Raw genomic sequence first — 26,807 nt, forward strand, 5'->3', positions numbered from 1 at the left:
GAGAATGACTCTAATATGAAATGTACATTTGTAAATTGAAGGCAACAACATAAGTCTTACTAGACTTAATTCACAAATGTTTTCACTTCTAAGCCAACGTGGCCTAAAAGATAAGAAGTCTGGTGCATTGGTACCGAGCGATACGACTATGCTGGTGTTCGAATTCCGCCGGAAGGTGTAATTTTTTCTAATAATAACGTTTTTTTGGTACCGTATGTTCCATGGGGAATTCTTTGAGGAATTGTTTGAGATAGCCCTATTATCTCGTTTTTACCATCTCACCTCCCACCACCGGAGTAGATTTCAACCATACTACCTGGAGCCACTGCGTACATCCACAGTGCGTTTCCAGAGATCTTTTTTGCCACGTACCATCCGGCTTTGGAATGAGCTACCCTCCACGGTGTTTGCCAAGCACTATGACATGTCCTTCTTCAAACGAGGCTTGTGGAGAGTACTTAACGGTAAAAAACGTCTTGGCTCTTTCTCTGAGATTGCTGAAGTCCATAGGTGACAGTAACCACTCACCATATGGTGGGCTGTATGCTCTCTGCTATCTGCGTACAATAGCAATAAAAAAAGAAAACGTATATTACACACTTTCACAAATTACGTCCATAATAAAGGAATAACATCAATAAATATAGAACCTAAATAACTATGGAACTTTTCGACGAAAATCACCGATCCATATCTCGACTGAAAATGTGAAACTTACGTCAAACACGTAAAGAGTAATTAACAAAGTATAAAGTTCAGACATGTAAAGCTAAAAGCTTCGAGGCGTTGTTCCCTATTTATTTGACATCGCAAAACGTTACGACCGACTTTGAATAAAGCCTTTTAGTATGAAACTCGTTCCGGCTCATGAAATTTATTTCCTGAAATATAAAAAGCGATTACGCCAGGAAATGTTCTCAGTAAAATATCCATGGTTTTATTTGTTTATTATACGAATTGCGAGTAATTTCGGTGATGCAGTTACAATGCCTCAACTTAATTCTTCGATAAATTTGAAATCAACTACTGATTGCCTCATTAAAGTCTGTTATGCAGACCTGAGTTTCAGAAGAACGGTAGTACTGAAGCACGTTAGCTATGAATCTGATGAAGAAAATGCATTTTATAATGAAATAATTCATGCCGTGAACAACAACAACATACAACTAGTGGTACTTGAAGAAATTGATAATTTGAACGATACAATTAACGTTGATGCCGCTGATTGGTTAGTTGTTGTATATTTTAAAAATTGTGAAGCACTGACTGAATTTAACGTGAAAATTATTTTCGAAAAAATTAAATATTTAATAATCGTATCGCATGACCTAAACGAAGATTGTACAAGAAAAATGAAAACTATTGGAAATGAAATAAATAAATACGATGTAACATTCGTTTTCAATGAAAATAAAGAAGATCATTTTAAATTTATGACTTTTATACCTCAAATTGATGAAGAAACTTGCAAAGAGATCGTAACGCTACCGAATATAGTTAATATCTGTGCTAATGGCCAAATAGAAAGAAAAACTATATTTCCATCGAAAAATCCGAAAGATATAAAAAAATGTCCTATTAATGTTGGCATGGGGTCTTTGTACCCTTTTGGCATTATTAATCACAAGGAGAACTACAAAACGTTTGATCGACTGAACGAAACAGAAGTAAGAGGGTTGGATTTAGATTTAGTCAAAGTTATAGTAAACCAGTTTAATGGTACATTAAATTTGTATTTCATCTATAAGAAAGAAGAAAATCCTTTTGGGCAATTGGATTTCATTCCTCTTGTACTTAATGGAAGCCTGGACTTCATTGCTGGCGGCTTTTACAGAATTTATGGAAATGTTGTGGCTTATTCCGGAATTTATACCAGTCAAGCCGTTACTTGGATGTATGTTGCAAACAGAACCATAAAATCCTGGCAAAGTCTAATAGTAAAAATCGACGGGTTATATATTTTTGTTATATTCCACCTCATATATAGCTGTGTTTGGTACTTTGTGCGAAAATTTGATGAACAGGCAGTGGATTTTAGAAATACCATACTGTACAGTTGGGGAGCTTTGGTCGGCACTACATCGCTACAAGACGCTCTCTCTTTGAAACAGAGAATACTGAATTTAACGTACCTTATTATGTGTATTCATTTATCAGCATACGTTAGTCTGCATTTGTATTACTTCTTGACGGTTTTAGAGCCACCGGAGCTGTTGAAAAGTAATGATGACATCATGCGATCCGGAAGACCCGCGTTCTTAATACCGATATCCAAATATTTCGTACTCGACGAGAAATACCTAAGTTTTGCTAACGCGTCCGAGGAATGCACGAAATTTCAGGACTGCTCCGACCTATCTCTACTTCGCAACGGTGTAACGATAATACTACAAGGATTTTTTCTGAATTACCAAGCGAGGACAGCTATTAACTATGAAGCTAAAGTACTCAGCGCTGCAGAGAACGTATTAACGGTTTATTACGAGATGCTGTTGAGGAAGAACAGTCCCTACGTTGAAAGACTTCAGAAGCTGATGACACATTTGTTTGAAGCCGGCATACCAGATAGGTTTTATCGTCACGCTATTGGGTTAATGGTGATTGGGAAAGCTCACAGCGCCTGTCAGAACACAGTTAGCAACAGCTACAGTTGCCAGTCGGGCTGCAAAATAACTTTCGATCAATTCGCCGGAGTGTTTTATCTTTGGCTATTCGGATGTGTCTTGTCTTGTGGCACTTTTATTTTCGAATTGTTCGGTAAAATCGGAAGGGCATAAATAAATAAATAAATAGTGTGCATGCAACTTGGTGCATGTGAGAGAAGTGAAACTTCTTTTGCGGTTTGTAGTATTGTGGTTTTCTTCATTTTTCATCTTTTAATCATATTTCGCTTGTAATAGGGAATGCTGTGTATAAGAGAAACGACTTAACACGCTTTACCCTTTCCCTCTTCACGATCGAGTGGTTCGTCGGGACGCTCTGTCTGTTTTCTCACTCTCGCTCTTCCTAAATTGTATCTTTTCTCTCTATCCGTAACGAATCTGTCGCGAGTTAAATTTTACTCTCAACGCGCCTAAAGAAGTTTTACATTAAAATGTTGTACTAAGGTTTTAAACTAGAACTAAGTTTCTAATTTATTTTGCTCGGTCTTCCTTATTGCCATTATTTTCATTCTAATATCACGTAAAGTATGAGCTATAGATCTTAAGAAGATTTCGATAGACAATCAAAAACTAGTTATAAAAACTTATTTGGGATTTAGTTTTCGTCATCAGTGGATCACGATACCCTATAGATAATGAAATTGTATCGTTTTTTTTGCAAAAATAAATAATCGCCAGCCTTCCCGCCTACGCATCGAGGGTAATAGGCGCAGTATGTCGGTGTTGAGTCGACTCTCTGATCTCTGTTGCTCATTTTCCCCCCTACCTATATATGTGTCTAATATAATATATGTGTCTGTGGGGTTGCTCAATAACCCACGTTCCAGCCTGGGATGAAACAGTACTTAGCAGTTTGTTTAAACGTAATTTCTTAAGAACAAAATAAGATTTAAAAAAAAAATATTGTATGGCGGAAGTAAGTATTTTTTGTTCCTAATCAGAATCGTTAGGTTTTCACTTTAACATTACATTTTGTATTTATTCTAAGAATTTTACTCAGCCACATCAAAACTGTGTACAAAGTTATAGAAATAAAAGAAACACAAATAAAATTAAATAATTTATTTACAACGGGAGTACGTAACACTTATTATAATCTCTTAGATTTTTTTTTATCGATAACATTCAAATAAAACATACAGAACATAATACATAAATAGGAAAGTGGAAAACTTAACAATTCTTGATAAAATTTTGACTAGAACATAATCTCAAGAAACCAGTAATAATCAGTTAAAAGAATGATTTATAAATGAGGCGTATTGTAAATGACTCACTAAGTTAGTTCTTTGAATACGGCGTAAATTAAAAAAATTTTTAGTGAGAACCAATAAAAAGAGTTTCCCGAAAGTTATTGGTATATTAAATTTCCTGCATCATCATATTGTATATTATTGTTACAGCTATTAATGGACGGTTAGCTCACAGATAATGCCAAGTCCCTAGCGCTGTTACAGTAACTTACAAACTTGACGAAGCATGTTGCGGATAATAACATGTACTTTTAGGTTAGGAATATTGTGTTCTATTTTTTATACTTACAAACTCTGTTCTGTGTAAAGTGACATTTATGAATTGTTTATAAATCTCTTTTAAAGATTGTTCAAGTGCATTTGAGATGTTACATGTTTAAGATATATCTACAACAATTAAAGAAGTACTTAACGTAGTGAGCAAAAAAGCAGAGAATAGAGTTTTATAAACTGTGAAGTTTTATTGAAGTGAAACTTCTTTAGGCACGTTGAGAGTAAAATTTACTTCGTGACAGATTCGTTACGGCTAGAGAGAAAAGATACAATTTAGAAGATAAAATAGACAATAGGTCGATTCTCTTAAACACAGCATTTCCATATTATGAGAGAAATTAGATTTAAGGTTGAAAAATAAAGAAAATCACAATACTACATACCGCAAAAGAAGTTTCACTTCTTTCACGTGCACCAAGTTGCACGCGCACCATTTTTTTTTTTTTTTTAAATTCAAAATTCATCACTCACTAAGTTGTTTCTTTCAAACAAAGAGAGAAATATTGTAAAAGATGTCGATGTTTTTTTTAGTACTTTTAATCGAAAAATATCTTCTTTCGTTCTTTTTTCGGCGATGTTTAGTCTTCTTTATCCGCCCAAATGCTGTCTCCGTTAGCTACAGCGCCTCCTCTGACGTACCTCTGGATGGCAGGTAGCTTGTACATGTAGACAGAGAGAATAGACCCAGCGCAAGCTCCGATCCAGTACACCACAGCGTGTTCCATGAGAGTGTGACCTTCGCATCCAGCCTTGAGGGAGGTGGCCAGAACTGGGTTGAAGTATCCACCCGAGTAGTCAAACGCTGGAATATTGAGGTTCATTTATTTATTTATTTTTCAACTTTAGGCACGGATTTAATGCTTAAGGCATTCTTTACCGGTCAACCAAGGGTGGTATAGAGAATCCTGTGGTTTTCACGAAAAAGAGTTTGAGTATTGTATTATAGGTTAGTTGAATAGGTTGTATATATACAGGTCGCGATAATGTAAGTGACGAATTCGAAACCTATATCTAGACTACGGCTCTGTTTAAAAAAAAACATAGTTCTGTGTATAAATGTTTGAAGTTTGAAAATGGTCTCACGTTAGAATTACGACACAGTCTACACATCAATTTTAATTTAAGCGATAAAGACGCAATGAAATTTGTGAATACTGTAAATATCAAAATAACTACGCTCTCAAACAAACAAAAACACACACACATATTTCTAGTCATGTAACAATAAAACCTTCACTAAACTGTTTCATTCAGTGTTAGTCTACAAATACATTGGCCGATTGAAAACCTATGTAAGTACATACATAGAATTTTAGTTAATAAAAATGAAAAATGGAACAAAATAAACATGTATAGGAAAAGCAAATGGTACGACTTTTTCGATTTTTTATTTAATAGTTTTAAGTTCTGAATCCCGAAACAAAAGTAATCAGGAGTCGCGGTCGTCCGAGCTGGTAGTGAAATTGTCTGATTCAGTCGAGAATTTATATATACCAGTTTGTATGAGCCGGACATACATAGGTAGATCATACTTAATCAATACGGCTCTTATTATGTGCTATTATAAATAAAACTACTTTTTTGAGTTTAATCTCGTCTGTATCATTTTTATTTTACTATTTTCAACGTATCTAATACGAACAGTTTTTTAAATGTTTTTGAAGTGAAACAAACTTCTTCAGGCGCGTTGACAGTAAAATCTAACTCGCGACAAATTCGTTACGGCTTGAGAGAAAAGATACAATTTAGGCAGAGCGAGAGTGAGAAAATAGATAGAGCGTCTCGAGAACCACTCGACCGCGGAGAGAGGGAATGGACAAAGCGAGCTAGGTCTTTTTTCTTATACACAGCATTCCCTGTTACAAGAGAATTTTAATTTATAGATGAAAAATAAAGAAAACTACAATACTATATAACGCACAAGAAGTTTCACTTCTTTCACGGACCTACAACCAAGTTGCACGCGCACCATTTTTGTTATTTAAATTTTTCAGTGAAAACAAATCAAGAAATGGTTTTTATAAAAAAAAGCTTGACGGCGGTGAGAGCACAATATTTAAATATTGACGAATAACACCTCCGCAATCCACGTAGCACACGGAAACTTGAAGTGTTTGGAACGTCGGAATGTGTTAGGGAACCATAAATTAAATGGTGAAAGTACTCCCGAAAGAAAATACTGGAGCTTTTATTGTTCGGCCGATAAATCGGTGCCTTTCTGGCTGGTCGCGGTCAAACATCGGCGTAGTTATAAGTTGACGTTGACTTTGCAATAATAGTTAGGTACGAGTATTAGTGTCGATCATTTGCTCTACTAAAAAATGATTATAATTGGGCAATGCGTGTAAAGTTTGGGATATTTGCGCTAAATTTGGTTGGTTGGATTTTGGTTGGGTTGATCGCACTCTTTCGATGGTCGGACAACAGCAATGTATTTTCCTTTGTCACTTTAGGGTATTATGAAAGTCCCGGACTAAACGGTCCGAGGGAGGTAGTTCTTTTGATTCTCTGTTAATGGTACCAGAAACACGTAATTAGCTAATAACAAGTTAACACAAATACATCAAGAATATTTATTGACTACGACCGGGAATCGAATCTGAACTCTGTGATCTGGTAACCGGAATAACTAATCATTAAAATATTAAACCAACTAAATTTTTTGACGAAAAAACTTCTAAGCTTAGTAGGTAATCATTCAGTTAATAAAATCTAAAGAATACATCCACTAATATTAAATTCCACCATTCGCTATTATTACAACTTTAATTGTATTAACGGATCACATAGATACTACAATCAGCCTATTTCCATCGCTAACCAGTCGTTATACGATACTGTTGAGACGCCGACCTCACGATTAAAGCTAAACCAATAAAAAAATCTAAATGCCACCGTCCGTCCACCTTGAGACATCGAAATATACATTTATTGTAATGAAAACTGTCTTATCGCGTACGTGCTGCCCGGTGTGAGCGTTCGTGAACATACTTTGTTTTACAAATAATATTGGTTATAGCATTCAGAAAAACTTTAGTGGCTTTCCAGTCTCGAAACTGCAACGTCTCACATGAGGGGCACGCATGCTATCGCTGAGTCACGAGCGCGTTATATCAATGATTATCTAAATTACTGTCACATGTTACAACATTTATGGATTATTAGTGTTTAGATACACGAACTTCAGATGTCTTTTGCGATATGCGAAACAGTATGTTTATACTGTTTCCTAATTAACTTTTTGCACAACTATATGATTCTGATCATAAATACGACCTACCTAAACAAAATTTAATAAGAATTTTAAAAATGATATGACAATACTATATTAATATGTTTGGATAACTTTGGATATTACGTTTGTAAATGAATATTAACTTGAAACATTAATCAAAACTAGAGGTCCCGCAGTAGTCGAAATTCGACTATATTATGATTGTATTTTATACTTCTATAATCACAAATTTCGCCAAGACTACACTATAAAAAATATTAACAAAGACAAACAATATTTAATCTCAATTTGACAACAGACGTCAAGAACAAAAGTTTGACAATAAATAGTATGCATGCGTGTGTGCGTCAAATACATGGTATGTAGTGTGTGTAATGTTTTCTTTATTGATTTAATGTATCTTTTATGCATTATTTTAAAAAAATATTAGCATTGTGCACTTCTTCTCTATATTCTCTATAAGTGTGGAAAATTTCATACTCCTCCGTCCGCGCAATTTTCGTAAAAAGGGATACAAAGTTTTTGCTTCACGTATTAATATATAGATTACATTACATTATATATATATTTTAAACAAACATAAATTCAATTCAGTTCGTGTATCTATATTGTATTATTAATCTGTACCTTTTCCTAAATGTACTTTGCAAAACACGGACACACTTAAATCGGCATTTGCAGTATTATCCTGATAGCGGTAGACGAATACAGTGTGCCTAGTCAGGACCCCTGCAACAGTGAAGGGAGCCCGGGGTCAATCACACTTAATGTCCTATTACTAGTTATACCTAAATTCATTCATCTTTATTGCCATTGAAAACAATAGGTGCCTATCTATTTGCGTTTAAAAACACACTTAATTGAAAATCCAGATGATTCTGCTATCAAAGTAAAGAGCTTAAGGAGCTTAAGGCTTACTGGTGGTAGGACCTCTTGTGAGTCCGCACGGGTAGGTACCACCACCCTGCCTATTTCTGCTGTGAAGCAGTAATGCGTTTCGGTTTGAAGGACGGGGCAGCCGTTGTAACTATACTGAGACCTTAGAACTTATATCTCAAGGTGGGTGGCGCATTTGCATTGTTGTTTATAGGCTCCAGTAACCACTTAACACCAGGTGGGCTGTGAGATCGTCCACCCATCCAAGCAAAAAAAAAAAAGTTAAGGGATCCCAGGGTCAATCACACTTAATGTCCTATTACTAGATAAACCTAAATTCATTCATCTTTATTGCCATTGAAAACAATAGGTGCCTATCTATTTGCGATTTAAAACACACTTAATTGAAAATCCAAATAATTCTATTATCAAAGTAAAGGGCTTAAGGAGATACAGTTGAACGGGTTTTATCTTTGTCTAAGGCCAGGGCATTTGTAATAACAGTCTACAGAGTAATAGCCCCTGTAGCGAAGATCGTTCGATCACTCACTTAGAGGACTCAGTGAGAAATCTGGTACAAGTATTTGCTCTATTAGGAGTGGATAAAATAGAATCCAACTTCTAGTAAACAAGAAGCATTATCTGAAGTACTGGAGGCATATGGGCTTGAATATATCTGACAACATCTAGGCAAGATTGAGACAGCATAATTTAAATCAGGCAATCTTTGTGGAATCAAAAAATTAAGGAGTAATGTTACGGCGGACTATGGAAATATTTGAGAGGACAGGGAAGGAAAAAAATGCAAGGATGTATTTAGTGATTACGACGACAAAGACAATATGATTATATTTTTTTTGTACTGAGAAAGATAATAGTGTAATGACCAGATTAGGCAGATAGATGACATGCGCAAAAAAGGAAATTGGAAAAGCCGAAAATGATGAAGTTTTTATTTATTTATTGTTTAGATGGGTTGCCGAGCTCACCGCCCACCTGGTGTTAAATGGTTACTGGAGCCCATAGATATCTACGACGTAAATGCGCTACCCACCTTGAGATATAAGTTCTAAGGTCTCAAGTATAGTTACAACGGCTGCCCCATCCTTCAAACCGAAACGCATTACTGCTTCACGGCAGAAATAGGCGGGTTGGTGGTACCTACCCGCGCGGACTCGCAAGAGGTCCTACCACCAGTGATTATGGCCAGCGGTGAATAATGATTGTGAGAATTAAATGGGTGAAATATAATTTTGATGGCTTTGTTGATCTAGATGTAGAAGATAATAATTGTTCTGAAAGAACCGAGCGCGCTCATGATGGGGACTTCATGAGTACTTATGTACTTAACAGACTGATGCAATATTTCTTTGAGTTTTATGGCCAAACTTGAAAAAGTGTCACTCATTTTATCCTACTCTTAATTTACTTAAAGTTTTTATAAATTTTGAAACTAATTATTGGGATTTTGTTCTAACAAGGAGACTGTTATTTCATGGAATCATTTCAAATCAATAAATTAAATAAAAACAGTATTGGGCATGAAATGTAACTAAAATGTAATAAAATATTTACTTGAACTTCACGAAATAGCTGCGAATCTCTTAAATTTACCAAAAGCCACATAAGCTCGACGAGTTCAGTAACTTTAATTAAACTGATATTTGACTAAGACCAGTATTTAATTACCTTCGACTGCTGCAAGGGTTTTCAATATAAATAATTTAATCTGAGCAATTATTTTATAAAAATTTAAATTTATATATAAAGAATTATCAACTCACTCCACACACGCATTAGTAACTTATTATAACGATAATATTTGTATTTGTGTGAGTGTACTACTGCGTACTGATTGCACACTCACACAACGTAGCATACCCTTGACTATTTGACTTGACTTACTATTAACTGTACTATACATATTGTTCCAAATTATTATCAAAGCGATTCTTACCGGCAACAACTAACGATGTGCCAATGAAGGCATCAATGGCGGTGGCGAAGCGAGGGTTCAGGTCACCCAAGGACTTTGAAACTAACCGACAGAGACAGGTCGCTATACCTTCGACAATAGCTCCGTAGATAACTGGGACCTGGAAAGAAAGAAATGTTCAGAAGACTCGTGAAAATTTGGTAACGGCGGGATTCGGACATTGGCACGGTCGCATCTCTCAATATAAGAGCACCGAGAGCCTTATCCTTTAGGCCACGGCGTTTTCAATTTATACTTATCGTATTTTCGCATTAAAAGTGTACAATTTCCAAAAATATTCGAAATTGAGCTATTAATATGCGGAATCATTTGGTACCACCAGTATTTTTCTCATAAATACTGTCAAAAGAGCGTATCTTAGTTATAGTTTTTTTTTTTTTTAGTTTACCTATATTTTGACTACTATTAACAAAATTAATACATAATTTTATTATATATCTTACTTTAAAAGACAGATAATGTAAAAACTAAAAAACAAAAAAATAAATATTGCAAAGATGATTAATATTAAAAATATCATATGTAAAACACTTAAAACACTCTCCTGTAAAAAACACTCCTTCCAACCTTTAAAACACTCTCCTGTAAAATTTAGTAAGTTTTGAGATTATACAGTTTTAATGCAAGAAGACGATATATGTAGGTACTATGTACCCTAACGGACTCTAGTGCACGCGTCTATAAAAACGCGGTCTTGTCTGGAAAGGAACATTTAATGTAGCACCTCCCATATTTCAATCGGCACATGATTGTATCGACTCAATTTTGGGTGCAGTGAACTAAGTACTATCGATTTAGCAAATGATCATTGTACTAATTAATGAACCTAAGAATACTAACTTAGTAATAAGGCAGTAGTAAATGAAGTGTTTTCATTGATTTTGTCTATCGCTCTGGTAATTATCATACTGTTCCATCACTTCTCTTCTTCTGACACAGATTCAGTGGTTCGAAAAGCAACCTTAAGATGTGAGGTCGAAGACGTACGACCATTACAAGTAGTTGTACTAGTCATTACAATATGATTGAATCTCGAGAAGTTTACGGTGTGGTATTCATTATTATTATTATCATTTTTTTAAGTTTTAAACTTAAATTTATTATTGTTATTAAATTTTTACATGTATTTATCTAACTTATTTTAATTTTTATTATTTTAACCTATTTTCTGAGATAAATAGAAGGTCCTCTGTTGAGTTCAAAATCCCCCTTATACAATTGGCATCATACCAATACCTAACTAGCTGAAACTGCTACTTTGCTATATCAAATTATATAGGTATAATAACATCATCGTAATTTATATTAGTTATCGAAATAAATAATATACACTAACCTGTAGATCAGCCCTGCACTCCTCAAAGGCTTTGTCTTTATGGGTCTCGGAGATTTCGAGGGCCCAATACAACTGAACGTACTTAAAGACCAACAAACCTCCAGTCAACTCAGCCCAAGTCTTGAGAAGGGCCTTGCGAATATCACCTTTGCCTGAAAGAAGATGACAAATCTGATATAGACAATGAACAACGCGCAAGTCAAATTCCCAACAACCCTGAATGATCTAAATATATTATATAAAGGCTAAAGGCGAAAGGCGAAAAAGATGAAAGGCTATTCGGTTTAAGCGACATTTCGTTTAATGCGCCACATTTATCTTTGTAATTAAAGATCCGTTTTATTTGGTACTAGCTGACCCGGCAGACTTCGTAGTGCCTCAATCGATAAATAAAAGCCTAAACTTTTATATAGAATAAACTTAAAACAAACAAAAGGAATCCGTCCGACGGGGGACACGTCAAAGGGAAAACAAAATTGTTATTTTTATTTAATTCCGAGAATTTTCATATTTTTATACCTTTTAAACCTTCTCTGGACTTCCACAAATAATTCAAGACCAAAATTAGCCAAATCGGTCAAGCCGTTTTCATGTTATGTCGTGACAACGGAAAACGGGTTTCATTTTTATATATATAGATTACTATGAATAGTCTTTAATTGAACTTTAATTATGTTTACTCCATTTTTGAATGGGGAGCGGAGAGAGCTATTTGTAGCTGAAGAAGTTGTTTTGTCATGATATTTTATCCAAATTTTAAACTTGAAATAGCTCATCTGGAAATTTGCAAAAATGGCGCTTAAACTACCCTTTTACCTAACTTTTACCCCTCCAATATATTATATAATATATATGGATACATACAAAAAGGATTATGTATGTCTTTCTATCAGCATGAGCTTCCGTTATGAGGAAGAGGTTTGGTTTGTGAGGAATTGTTTAAGTTCCAGCAATACACATATGTATTTACTAGCTGACCCAGCAGACTTCGTAGTGCCTCAATCGATAAATAAAAGACCTAAGCTTTAAACAAACAAAAGGAATCCGTCCGACGGGGGACACATCAAAGGAAAAACAAAATTGTTATTTTTATTTCATTCCGAGCATTTTCATATTTATCTACCTTTTAAACCTTCTCTGGACTTCCACAAATAATTCAAGACCAAAATAAGCCAAATCGGTCCAGCCGTTCTCGAGTTTTAGCGAGACTAACGAACAGCATTTCATTTTGATATAGATAGATAGATAGTTAGATAATACACACACCTTCGATGACGTCCTCGATATGCGTGTAAGGGCATGCAGTAGCGTCGCCCCAGTTCACAGACCACCATATCGTTAGGGCGAACAAGAAAATCGCGTACGTGGCCACACCGAAATTATCTGCAACTGGTGAAAAAAAAAACACGCAAAACTTATTACTAAGATTTAGTACAGAAATCTTCGGTGTGTTTATTTAAGTCAATTGGAGGTAAAACAGTGTAGAGTACAGTATTTAGATAAGGGTAATAAGTATATATAATATAAATATAATTATAGTAAACTATTGTGATTACATTCCGTGCGCACATTAGTTTGCTGTTTTCGAATTAAATTAAAATTCAAAGGTTTTGTTTTACAAAAAAAAATCACTTTATTAATCCATAATAAGAGTATTCAGACGTCTTTACGTCTTTACAAAAACGTTTCTCTATTTAATTGTTAGTAGCTTAAGAGGCTCTTCCTAATACTCACAGACCATTGTTTTATTAAAAATTGACACTAGTATTCTGTAATAACAGCTCTTAAGTCGTCTTTTAATAAAAATGCTTCTCTATCTGATCGTTGGTAGCTTAAGAAGCTATTCCTACTAAGCACGGACCGGTAGGTAAGACTTAACCTGACAGAATTACTAACATTGACCCAAGTAAAAGCTGTGCGTCTTTGAATCTACTACCAGAATGCGACCGATAAGATCAGGCTCGAAGCTCAGTGGGGTATGGTGCTTTTAGGCTCTTTAAGCACCGGTCACCGTCCTCGTCGAGCTCGTAGACTCCGACGAAGGGTTCGACGTGCGAACTAGCCTATAGATACAACCAACTGAGCTTCTCGCCGGATCTTCTCAGTGGGCCGCGATTCCGATCCGGTGGTAGATTCAGCGAAGCACTGCTCTTGCTAGGGCTAGTGTTAACTATTCTCTCAGGTTGAACCCACCTACCAGCCCGCGTGAAGTTGGAATATCCCCTTAGGCTACCGACGATTCCTCCTCCGTGCGTCGTATTCCTCAGTGCTGAAGGTCGTGACCTTTACGGAGCACTTTTGCTAGGACTATTATCAATTCACTCCTGTCCTCCGCGCAGTGGATAGCGACATTGATGCTGGATTCCAAAATCGTCTTAATCTGATCGGACCAGCGCATGGGACTACGCCCCCTAGGCCTCTTTCCTTTCACTTTGTCGGTGATGAGAAGTCTTTCGAGATTATCACCCTTTTTCCTCGCAACGTGACCAAAAAACTCTAAAATCCTACGTAGGCAAATGGTGGAGAGTCTTGAGGAGACGCCTAGTTCTTCTAGGATTGATGCGTTTGTAATATTATTATATTATTTTTTAATACCGACAATTACGTAGGGAAAAAAACGTGGGGTTATATTATGATGAAAATAGCGTCCAGATTCTACTTACCCACAATCAACTCGAAGCAACACCCACATAGCTCAGCCGCTGCTATTAGTTCTTCGAATAGCAATCGAACGAATGGCTCGTTAATAGTCTTGTGAACGAGCCGCCGGGCGCAATGAGCCAGCAGTGACGTCAGAAGGATGAAAAGCGTCGATACGACCAACGGAGCAAACGTGACTCGGTTGATCTGAAAAATTTTCAAATGCATAAAGAACCGAAGCAAAAGAAGAGAATACAAGCTTGTCTTGTTTTAAGAAGATAATTGCTTTCTTTTTGTTTTTTTTTAAATATGAATTTGGCTCCAATGCCGATGGTTGTCTGGAAGAGATCGCTCTTAGCGATAAGACTGCCAATTGTACTTTTTTTGTATTTAATGTATCGCACTGTTTATTTGTTTTTTTTTTTTGGTGTACAATAAAGAATACTCTCTCTCTCTCTCTCTCTCTCTCTCTCTCTCTCTCTCTCTCTCTCTCTCTTTCTCTCTCTCAACGCCTTTGGCATTGCTTTTCCCAATGTCAAAGTATGTACAAAAATGACAGGTGCGTAGAGAGAAAATAAATAATGTAAAATAAATTTGATCAGTTTTCCATACGCGAATCTGTGATTTTAAGAGCAGCCCAAACAAATATATGTTAGACTAACTACTTTAAAGGTAAATATTATTAGCAGATAAAAATCGACACAGAATATTTACATGTTTAGAATAGGCTAAAGTTAATCAATAATTAATATTAATAGGCCGGGGAATGTCTTTTGGAAGGATATCATAAAGAGATGGTTACGAGAGATACATAATTGAATATATATTTTTTTCTTCTATCTACGCCGAAAGTTCGGTTTTCCTCCGGCTGTACAGAGAAGAAAGTCTAACTTTTCCTCCCTGGGTACTGACAAGTGCGCATGCGCGTTAGTGTCTACGTCTGCTCTCACGCACCTAAAATTCTTCGCCATTGTTGTGCTCGGGTAATTTGCAATATTGTGTTTAGTGTAAAAGTGAAATAAACAAAAGGCAATAAAATTTAATAGTGAAGTATTAAACAAAGATGAGTTCATCAGACAGTCCTTATTCCATTAGTAGTAGTTTATTTAAAAATTAAAAAAACAGTTAAATTGTTTTTTTATGAGAATGTGTGCCATCCTCGCCTTCGGCTCGGGTGGCAATATTACACGCGGGAGGAAATGTCCTACTTTTCTCCCTTGGTGCACAATGTACTATATTATTTAATAATCATATTACTAAGTAGCTAACTGCTATTTTCAGTCTACCATGCCTATTACCAAAAACATCTACATACTCACAACATTCTAATACAATTAACCTTGAATCTACAATAAAGATCAGATGGCAATTTAGTTCCACAGTTCCACATCAATGCTGGTCTCCCCAGCTACTGGTATTGTATTCCTTAACTTACTAATTAGTCTAATACTAATCGCCACCCCTGTTCGTTACGAAGAGATCCTGTATTCTAATTTGAAACGAGAAACAATCGTTATGCAATACCACAATGAACACTTTGACATTATATCTCGAGACGCGTTGATGTCCATGGACTCTTGTCATGTAATCAACCGCGAGCCGTTTACATTATTGTAGGAATGGTAAGAACGGAACGTATGAAAGGAGTGTGGATCGGAACGTTAAGATGTGAGTGAGATAAAACGGAAAGAAAGGGAAAAGAGAATGACATACAGAATGACAGAGAATAGGAAGATGGCGAAAACGGTTTAAGGCGTAAAAAGGTGTTAAATAATTTTTTTTATTACAATCTTATATACAAATAAATAAAATTGTAGTGTCTGTTTGTAATAATAAAATAACCACTTTTTACTAAATGCGTAAGTATGTATACACAATACATATACCTTTTTTTTTTTCGGGTAGATGGCCGAACCTCCTACGAGATCCCCGCGCAAAAGGGGTGCGCGGGGTATGTGAGACTCAACGATCTGCATGGTGTTGTGAGCAGACCGCGGGCCCAAGGATTTTAGGGCCCACCCACTAAACGACTCCCCTGCACTCTTACACCCGAGGTCCGATCCCCTCCGAGGTCAGAACCCGGATGAGGTAGGGGGGCTACCGCGGTCAACACTACAACCAAACGGTGCGGCTCACCCCAAGGACGCCCAGCCGACGGAGCCTTCGAGGCGAATCGAAGGCTCTGAAACGTCGGCTGTCTCGGTACAGCAGCCCGTCAGGCCGCCCAGACGGTGCCGCTGGTGTCCCGGAATACCCCGCTGGACCAGAACCAGCCCGCCGGGTCGGGACGCGATACACCGTCGACCGACAATACATATACCTACCAAAATAACATTTTTTTTTTTTTTGTTTGTCTGTATGTCTGTCTGTTTGTTCCGGCTAATCTCTGGAACGGCTGGACCGATTTTGATGAGACTTTCACTGATAGGTAGCTGATGATATAAGGAATAACTTAGGCTACTTTTCTTTAGACTAGCTTTGCCCTTCGGCATCACCCGCGGTACGACAATAACCGCGGGTTACATCGCGGGGGACTCAGCTAGTATAATATAATAACAAAAGATTATGTGGAAATGTTTTTAGGCGCTGCGATCCCTATTCTACATTTGGGGGCTCGTTTGGAATTGGAACCTGGGACCTCTCGCATGAGGTGGAGCTTAATATTAATATTATGTTATTATTAGAATATATGAATTATTTTAAACTATATTATAAATTATTAAAAAGTAACCTAAGTAGCTCCTAATATCATCAGCCATCTATCAGTGAAAGTCTGGTCAAAATCGGTCCAGCCGTTCAAGAGATTAGTCGGAACAAACAGACAGACAGACAGACAAACAAACAAAAATTGTAAAAAATGTTATTTTGATGTATTCATATGTATGTAGTAAAAAGCGGTTTTTCAATATTACAAACAGACACTCCAATTTTATTTATATGTATAGATTAGTACAGCACCCTCACGTACTAACATCACAACATTTTGAAGGAACTCTTGTCCTATATTATGAAATAATAAAAATATTACGTTATTAAAGATTTGTTGAAAACTAAAGACATTATAATATTAATTATACCTACAAGTTTAATTCTACAACGGCAAGTGGGTAATATAAAGAATAATAGACATAAACAAGCCAACAGAATACATTTATCCCCTTTAGAGCTCGAAGAATAGGGGGCTATCTTTGTACGCGTTCGACTTCCTTGGAAATATCGTAATCGACTTTCTTAATATTCGAATTTCAATTCCATTAATGTTACAATGCAAAGGGAATCTAGATTTTCACCTCTATTTATTTATTTAAAACTAGCTGACCCGGCAGAGTTCGTAGTGCCTGAATTGATAAATAAAAGACCTAAACTTTTGTATAAAATAAACTTAAAACAATCAAAAGGAATCCGTCCGACGCTGAACACATCAAAGGTAAAACAAAATTGTTATTTTTATTTAATTCCGAGCATTTTCATATTTATCTACCTTTTAAACCTTCTCTGGACTTCCACAAATAATTCAAGATCAAAATTAGCCAAATCGGTCCAGCCGTTCTCGAGTTTTAGCGAGACTAACGAACAGTAATTCATTTTTATATATATAGATAAGTAGTCTTAACCTCATTTGGTACTGCTAGAAAAAATCAAAGTTAATTTTAATTTATCTACCGTCAGCGGCCATCAATGGTCATTAAATTCTACTCCTAGTAGAATTAATTTTACAATAACTAATATTAAATTAATTTCTTTAGGGAAATTGGTGCGTTTGATTTTTTAATCGCTTTATAACAATGATACATCTGTATGTGAACATAATTATTGTAAATAAATTTCACTATTTTTGTTATTTTTTTCACATTTAATAAACTGTATTCAATCTCATATGAACAGATCACAATAAATAACAAATAAAATTCATATTCTTTTATACTTTAAAAAAATCGTCTTAAAAGTGGATAGAAAAACATCAACTACCGTATGACACAATCTATTAATGGCGTTGTCAAATCAGTAATGTTAAATCAAAATGCTTGTTTCCCTACATTACACTTCATCGACAATTTACGATATAGGCGATAGGATTGCCGTACCAGTCGTAATTAATTATTGGCTAATTAGCATACTGCGATTTATTATGTGTCACATTTCCATGAGTATAGTTCTGAAATGCTCAACCACAGTCTCTGGTGGTCACAGCATGTTAAGCCACACAGGTTTTTTTTACTTTTTTTTATTGCATTTATCATTGGATGAGCTCACAGCCGACCTGGTGTTAAGTGGTTACCGGAGCCCATACACATATAACGTAAATGCCGCCACCCACCTTGAGATGTGAGTTTAAGGTCTCAGTATAGTAACAACGGCTGCGCCACCCTTCAAACTGAAGTGAATTACTGTTTCACGGCTGAAATAGGCAGGGTTGTGGTCCCGTGCGGACTCACAAGAGGTCCTGCCAGCAGTATTAATTACCATAATTAGTTAAAACGACGATAGCAACTAATGCGACCACGATTGACTTGTTTAATTATGTGAAAATTTTAATTAACCTAATAAAATCATTCGGCATTTCAAATACTTTACAGTTTTCGTAGTCAATAATCTATATATATAAAAATGAATTGCTGATCGTTAGTCTCGCTAAAACTCGAGAACGGCTGGACCGATTTGGCAAATTTTGGTCTTGAAATATTTGTGGAAGTCCAAAGATGGTTCAAAAGTTAAATAAATATGAAAATACTCGGAATTAAATAAAAATAACAAGTTTTTCTTTTGATGTGTCCCCCGTCGGACAGATTCCTTTTATTTGAGGCACTACGAAGTCTGCCGGGTCAGCTGGTGACCGATAAAAATGTAAAAGTATTTTTTATTATATCTACGAAAACCGATAAATATGCTATGATGATTACAATAATATCATCATGCTATATTGGACCGGGTCTATGCGTTTGAATGCTCTACCAGACGGCAATATCATACCCGATCCTGCGGACCGAATGGTAAACAGTCGACGACGCCCTAAGCACGTCTTATCGGATCCTCCCGATCCACCATCGGTGCTTATTGGTACCTCAATCACCGGTCACCGCTCTCGTCGAACCCGTTACTTGCGACAAAGGGTTCGCCGAGCAAATTAACCCTCAAATACAGCCCAGTGAGCTTCTCGCGGGATCTTCTCAGTGGATCGCGTTTCCGATCCGGTGGTAGATTCTGCGAAATACTGCTCTTATTCGTCAGGTTTATAGCCCCGTGAGCTCACCTACTCGTTCTGTTAAGCTGACATAGCCCCTCAAAGCTAACAGCATAGGCAGGAAAAATGTCAATATACATCGACTTATTGCATTTCTGTGTGCACTAAATGAAGCTGTCAAAAAAATATGCACATAACGTCAGTACTAAGAAAATATCTTCTGTAACATTTTTGAAGTGAAAACTTCTTTAGAATCGTTGTGATTTCAAACCGGATGCAACGGAAAAAACGACAGGTAAGAGACACAAATACAAAAATGTGTAGGATGAAGCCAGCAAAGAATGAGACAGAAATATACATACTATTTAATACAGCGCCATCTGTGAGATTTTTTAATACTAACGTGTGTATGAAAGCTCTTGTAGTGAATTTTAATTTAGGATTATACGTGAAATTAAAATATCAATTCACAGAGGGCGCGCTACCTTACAATTATTTACTAATGACAAAATTTTACTTATACTTAAGACGTTTAGGGTAATTGTATTTTAATTTTGGAAGGTTTCACTTCTACCACGTGTGAATTGCACACATTTTGTTTTTTTGTTTGTTTATTTAACATTCCATGTGGATATATTAGGCGGTTTGTTTCCCAAATATGCATGTAAATATATTATTATATTAAATGATGTTTCAGGATAGGCACCCAGCGCTTGAACTTAGATAAAGTGTAGTCAACAAGTCCTGAATAACGTACAATTTACGCGAAACGCAAAATTATAATTATGTTTAAACTTGAGAATGGTTTTGTTTACGTAAATATAAAGTAATAATCATTTATTGTTGTTGTCGTTAACGAAGCGAAATAATGTGTTCAATTTCATAACATACTCAAGTCTGTAGGTAAATGAGTTAATTAAGGCCAAACAATGAAAAGCTCCTTTTTTATTTTTTATTGCTTAGATAGGTGTACGATCTCACAGCCCGCCTGGTGTTAAGTGGTTACTGGAGCCCATAGACATCTATAACGTAAATGCGCCACCCACCTTGAGATATCAGTTGTAAGATTTCAGTATAGTTACAACGGCTGCCCTGCCCTTCAGACCGAAACGCATTACTGCTTCACGGCAGAAATAGGCAGGGCGGTGGTACCTACCCGCGCGGACTCACAAGAGGTCCTACCACCAGTAAACAGTCCTTTGAAAATAGTAACAGATTATTAAATTTGTGGCGGGTAGCCATCATACAACGCAAGATAATTGACAGATGCCTGAATCTCGCTTACGACATTTTCAAGATAAAGCGCATATATACAAGTTCCAAACAACAACATTCGGACCGTCGGTCTACCGAGCAATGTCACCCGCTCGGTGGAAGATCTTCCCTTTGTCGTTTAAGCCTCCTACAACTGGTGACCTGCGACGGAACAATCGCAACCTTCTGATTCATCATCAGCGCATCAAGAACTTCGGCTACCACAATCCCCGCATTCTCGCAGATAAAAGCAAGTCATCGACAGTCGTCCCACAGCAAGCCAGCATCGCAGCCTCAACAGGACCATCGCAGCCGACTCACCGCGCTTCCTGGCCCTACGGCACGCACCTACACTGCCTCATCGCGCAGCATTCAAGCTCAGTCTCGACTCACTGCAGACTTCGAGCAGCACTGGCGACAATCACGCAGTATTCAAGCTCAGTTTCGACTCACCGCAAACTTCGAGCAGCACTGGCACTTGCAAGCTAATCTCAGCACGGACAACGATAACTAAATATGACACGACCTTCCAGTCTCGGAGGGAAGTGATGTGGCGGGTAGCCATCATACAACGCAAGATAATTGACAGATGCCTGAATCTCGCTTACGACATTTTCAAGATAAAGCGCATATATACAAGTTCCAAACAACAACATTCGGACCGTCGGTCTACCGAGCAATGTCACCCGCTCGGTGGAAGATCTTCCCTTTGTCGTTTAAGCCTCCTACAAATTTATACTTTATAGAAACATCTTTTAAAGGATCCGTTGTCAAGAGGCCAGTGTATTGGAATAGAATGACACCAAATTACCAAGTAGAATTCTTTTTATCCAACCAATTAAATTCCTAATACCATACCTTCATTATCTACAAGTAAATTGTGCCTGAAAACCATATTTTAATAAAAAAGGTCGTAAAAACTCAGGAAAACCCCCTTTTCCCATTCCGACTACGAAGTATAACGGCGAATGTCCACCAAACAGTTTTCATCTAAATCTTATGCGAATTACCTCGACCAAGTTTCGCGATGCTCTGTGAATAACGAATCAGGCCACCTGGTTTATCTACATTAAACCTCCTTTGAATTAGATGTCAAAATGAATGTGTTTTTTTTATTATCTATGTTTTTTTTTTTTTTACACGTCACGTTAACTAGTCCCGTGGTAAGTTCGTAAAGAACTTGTGTTACAGGTACCAGATAACGGAAATAAATGTAAGATTTTTATTATACACATACATATATTTAATATACATCGATAACCCTGGAAAAGACATTTTATATTATTCATACAAAATATCTTCCCTTGGCGGGATTCGAACCCGCGACCACCTTGTGTAGTGACCATGTCACTTACCACTACACCAGACGGCCGTCCTACATTGACATTACACTGACATTTGCATTAAAAAAAAACAATTTTCGCTTTCGGTTAAAATGGATTTTCTACCTTCTGTGTGCAACTAGACCAAACCAGACCAGACTATAGGTAATAAAAACACTTAAAGACATTATTAAGCGCAGTGTTATTTTAGTTATCGCACATATTTTTGAATTATATTATCTTGTCCTAAAACTTGAGAGCAATCCAGAATAATCGGAGATCCGATTTAAAGAGGGGTTTTATTTTCCATTAGAAATATTAACAGTACAGTGTACAGCGCGCTGCATGACGCCGTGGACAGGGGAAAGTGGAAAAAGATCCTAAGATTGAAGCTCATGGGTGATGGTGGTCACGACCCTCAGACATGAGGAGCACGACTCGAGGAGGAGGAGAAATATTAATGTTTTTATGTTTTTCCTTCTAAATGGTGTTTTCTTCTAAATTAGTTATGATTAGAGCTTAGTAGTCTTCAGCAAAGTTTCCTGAACACATTTTAACAAAAAAATCGCCATATTCTTATATATCTTAGTTTCGTTCGCTTACCAAGATTTAAGGCTCGGCATACTCTCATTAGTAAGCTAAAGTGGCAATGGGCTGGCGGTATTAGCCGGAGAACCGATAACCGTTGGAGTAAGCGAGTTCTTGAGTGGAGACCGCGAATTGGCAAACTTGGTATAGGACTCCCTCAGACGCGGTGGAGTGACGATGAATACAGGGTGGCTGGCAGAAACTGGATGAGAGAAGCCGAAGATTGGGCTCAGTATGCTATGGCAGTCTTTCCCAAAGTGGGCGATAACGCCCCTTTGAGGGCGCTGTAGGCCTAATGGGGGGCGGTAAGAGACCCAGAAAAAAATGGGAGCGTTGTATAGAGACATGGGAGGCGATTTTTTATATCATCTAGGAGGACTTTTAGACACTTTTTGAACTCTCGCTATAGTGATTTTTAAGTAGGTAGAAAAAATTGGAGGCGCTAAAAAATAATTTATTCTCAAAGTTGGCAGTAGACAAAATAAGTTTGGGAACCACTGGCCTATGGCCTATTTGCATCACTGCTATAGGCTGATGATGATGATGATGATACTCGCATCACGGGATATGCGTACAACGAGAGCTACGCCCGTTAACTCACTACGAACCGGCGAGATTTAATTCGTGGAAGGTGCAGGTCAGTGGTACTGAGTAAATATTGAATTACATTCGGCTACGCTCCGCAAACATTGCAAGCTGGAATTGATGTGCGCGCGAGACTGACTTCAACCTATGTACATACATACGGGCTCTTAATCTGAATTTAATCGCCTATAATATTTAAATATAAACCTATAAGTCTATTCATAACAATAAAAATAATATAACACAATGATAATTCAAACCATAAATATAAATTAACTAGCGACCCGTTTCGCTTCGGAAATTGTAATTTATTATTAATCTTATGTGTACATATTTATAAATATGTATACTCTTTGTTTGTTGTAAATTGTGAAACTTTTATTATTGTTTTTAAACAGACTAGTCTACGGTCAAATAATATGTAGATTATAATAGATTAATATTGTTTTTATTGGTAAGCCTCACGTTGTAGCAGGCCTCGCGTTGTAATAGTCCTCCCGTTGTAGTAGGCATCGCGTTATAGTGGGCCTCGCGTTATAGTGGGTCTCGCGTTATAGTGGGCCTCGTGTTGTAGTGGGCTTCGCGTTGTAGTGGGTTTCGCGTTGTAGTTGGTCTCGCGTTGTAGTAGGCCTCGCGTTATAGTGGGTCTCACTTTGTAGTAGTAAACATTTTTTTCAAATCGGACCAGTTCCTGAGATTAGCGCGTTCAAATAAACAAACAAATTTTTCAGCTTTATAATATTAGTACAGACAACATTTTTAGATTAACTTCACAAATTTAAACAATCATTAATTTATTTATACTATTCGAGCTTAATCACTCACTTTATGCTTTCGCAAGCGGTAATCTAACTCCATAGATTAATGTGAAATATAAATTAAAATTATCTACGAATCACACCTTAAATATAACTTTAAAAATCATCTATATAGTTTTCGTCTTTGGCTATCGTATTGGTATTGGCAAATATGAATGGTCATAACGTGACCATTCATATTTGTGAGTAAAGCGAGTCATCCGCAGAATTATATAATAAAAAAGTATTTAATGTTTTACAAGTATTTTACTAAAGAAAATACAATAACACAATTAATCAAAGCACTAAACACAAAATAGTTACTAGACACGACTTACTAAGCCCTAGTAATGGTTTGATTTTAAGTCGCTTTTCTGTATATGTCGGCTGAACAAATTCGTTTCACAATATCGAGTCTTGTTTTTAGATACGTGTGGAGCTCAGTAGGTACATGATTTATTTATATTTAATTTATTGAAATAAATTTATCGTTTGGTCTGTTCGCAAAAGCGGGACTATGTCGGCCTCGCGGGCGACAGCGGGACAGAATGCCCGAAAGCGGGACTGTCCTGACAAAATCGGGACGTATGGTCACGTTAGCTATACATGACATTTTTGCTATCGTAAATAAAGGCCTAAAGGCTAGATAGACAATAATAGAAATTATTCTAGTTATACTCAGATTCAGACTTCGATAGGCCTTGAAAAGCATATACCATCACGTGGACAACTAGTCAAGGAATCTATATTGATAAAGAACTGTTAATTCTCGTGAAACGTAGCGTTTATATTCGAACGATCACGAGCGTATGTTTACATTTTGAAATCTCGTCAAATGTCCTGCATTCAAGCAAACACACTGATCTAGTTTGATTTATAAACTAAATTTCGTTTTGGGAACAAAGTTTAATAGTGATGACTTGTCTCACCCTATCTAATTCAATTTCATCCATTCCATTTCGCTAGGCCCACCGGTAGGCGAAAAGCGTTCAACCTGTTAAGTAAAGCTAAGAGGTTGTTTTTTTGGCAGCTTTTTTTTTTATTGCCCTTGTAGGCAGACGAGCATACGGCCCACCTAATGGTGAGTGGTTACCGTCGCCCATGGACTTCAGCAATGCCAGGGGCAGAGCCAAGCCGCTGCCTACCGTTTAATACTCTCCACAAGCCTCGTTTGAAGAAGGACATGTCATAGCGCTCGGGGAACACCGTGGATGACATGTCCTTCTTGGTAATAATAATAAATATAATAAATAATAATAATAATAATAAACCGGATGGTACGTGGCAAAAAATACCTCTGGAAACGCACTGTGGATGACCGCAGTGGCTCCAGGTAGTGTGGATAGCTATGGGTAAAGGTGTTAATATATGATTATGTTGTTGCCGAAACAGGTAAGTCGGTAACAGACCGTACTGAATCAAAATGGACGTTTAATGACCACCGTATTTTTGAAGCATCAATGACGCCAGTGATCCCACGCAACTATCATCGAAAACACACGGTGCCAACAACATTAAACTATTTATATTCTCACTGTCATTCACAAAAAAAAACTTATTGTATAATAATAACATTTGAACTGTTGGTTAATTATTACTAGTGGTAGGACCTCGTGTGAGTCCGCACGGGTAGGTACCACCGCCGTGCCTATTTCTGCCGTGAAGCAGTAATGCGTTTTGGCTTGAAGGGCTGGGCAGCCGATGTAACTATACTGATACCTTAGAACTTATATCTCAAGGTGAGTGGCGCATTTACGTTGTAGATTTCTATGGGTTCCGGTAATCACATAGCACCAGGTTGGCTGTGAGCTCGTCTACCCATGAAAGCAATAAAAAAAATATAATAATAAAATATCAGTAAAATTTGTTTGGTAATGAAATTACCATATTATTCAGTTTTCATTATCACAGACATACTTAGTTGAAACCTTTAAAATTCGCAACTTAAATAGAAGGAAACGGTTAGAGTATTCATTATCGCGATATTACTGATGTGTTATGTTAAAATGGTTAATGCATTTTTGCCGTTAGCTTCGTCTTTAGAGCGTTAAAATATCGATATGATTCAAACGGACTCACCTTGACGACAACTTTAAGAAAAACACCAAGGACGTCTATAGTGAACTTCATTTTGCAACAAAACTATTTTACTAATCACATTGAGATCTGGAAAAAAAATTCAACCGTACATCTTTCAATGAATCGATTCTCTAACGAAAACGAAAAATTTTCCCGCGTTCCATTTTCCCTACACTCACCATTACGTCGAAAGATAATTTTGCACTTACGTTATAACTTATTAATTGTGTTTTTTTTCGTAATTTTCTATGCCATTCACGTTATACGTAATATCGTTTTCGTGTTAATAAAATACGTACAGCGTTCAGTTTTTATTGTTAGTCGTCTTGTTGTGCGCTCGGGCATCGCGACCGAGGCCGTTCGAGGCGGTTCTTAATATAGAAATGCGCGACTGAACGAACCGACACCCGGGAACCGAATTTATACCGTCGCGAACGGGAATATAAAGAGCAAAAAAAAAACAAAAAACAAAAATTACAGCAACGCCTGTGGTAACCACATGTCCAAGATGCTATAAAAGAACGTGTGATAGAAGTCGCTGAAGACCCGCGTCGTGCGGACGACAAAGAATAATAAACTTCAGACAGGACGATCTACTGTTTTCGAAATACACTAAGCTTGAATGCCTACTGGTGGTAGGACCTCTTGTGAGTCCGCGCGCTTCTTTCTGCCGTGAAGCAATAATGCGTTTCGGTTTGAAGGGTGGGGCAGCCGTTGTAACTATACTT

At 36.9% G+C, this 26,807-nt stretch overlaps 2 protein-coding genes across 4 annotated transcripts; one reads left to right on the forward strand and one right to left on the reverse strand.

Annotated features, from left to right (window-relative positions):
• Positions 1–986: 986 nt before the first annotated feature.
• Positions 987–2,777, forward strand: LOC114251524 (uncharacterized). Its single transcript, XM_028185812.2, has one exon. It carries the CDS (start codon positions 987–989, stop codon positions 2,775–2,777), a length of 1,791 nt encoding a protein of 596 aa, XP_028041613.2.
• A 933-nt stretch (positions 2,778–3,710) lies between these two features.
• Positions 3,711–26,602, reverse strand: AQP (aquaporin). Of its 3 annotated transcripts, none has more exons than XM_028186587.2 (8): positions 26,379–26,602; positions 26,080–26,166; positions 14,296–14,479; positions 12,899–13,021; positions 11,633–11,784; positions 10,258–10,396; positions 8,052–8,153; positions 3,711–4,991 (listed from the first exon to the last, which is right to left on the reverse strand). In XM_028186587.2, the coding sequence occupies exons 2-8, from the start codon at positions 26,128–26,130 to the stop codon at positions 4,768–4,770; spliced, it is 975 nt and encodes a 324-aa protein (XP_028042388.2). In that variant the 5' UTR covers positions 26,131–26,166; positions 26,379–26,602; the 3' UTR covers positions 3,711–4,767. The 3 variants fall into 3 exon arrangements, with proteins under 3 accessions (XP_028042388.2, XP_028042379.2, XP_028042407.2); XM_028186578.2 differs by having other exon boundaries at positions 26,259–26,601; XM_028186606.2 differs by lacking the exon at positions 8,052–8,153 and having other exon boundaries at positions 26,259–26,592.
• Between the last annotated feature and the right edge of the window lie 205 nt (positions 26,603–26,807).

The sequence above is a fragment of the Bombyx mandarina genome, chromosome 03 (genome assembly GCF_030267445.1).
Source record: "Bombyx mandarina strain Sakado chromosome 03, ASM3026744v2".
Lineage (NCBI taxonomy): Eukaryota > Metazoa > Arthropoda > Insecta > Lepidoptera > Bombycidae > Bombyx > Bombyx mandarina.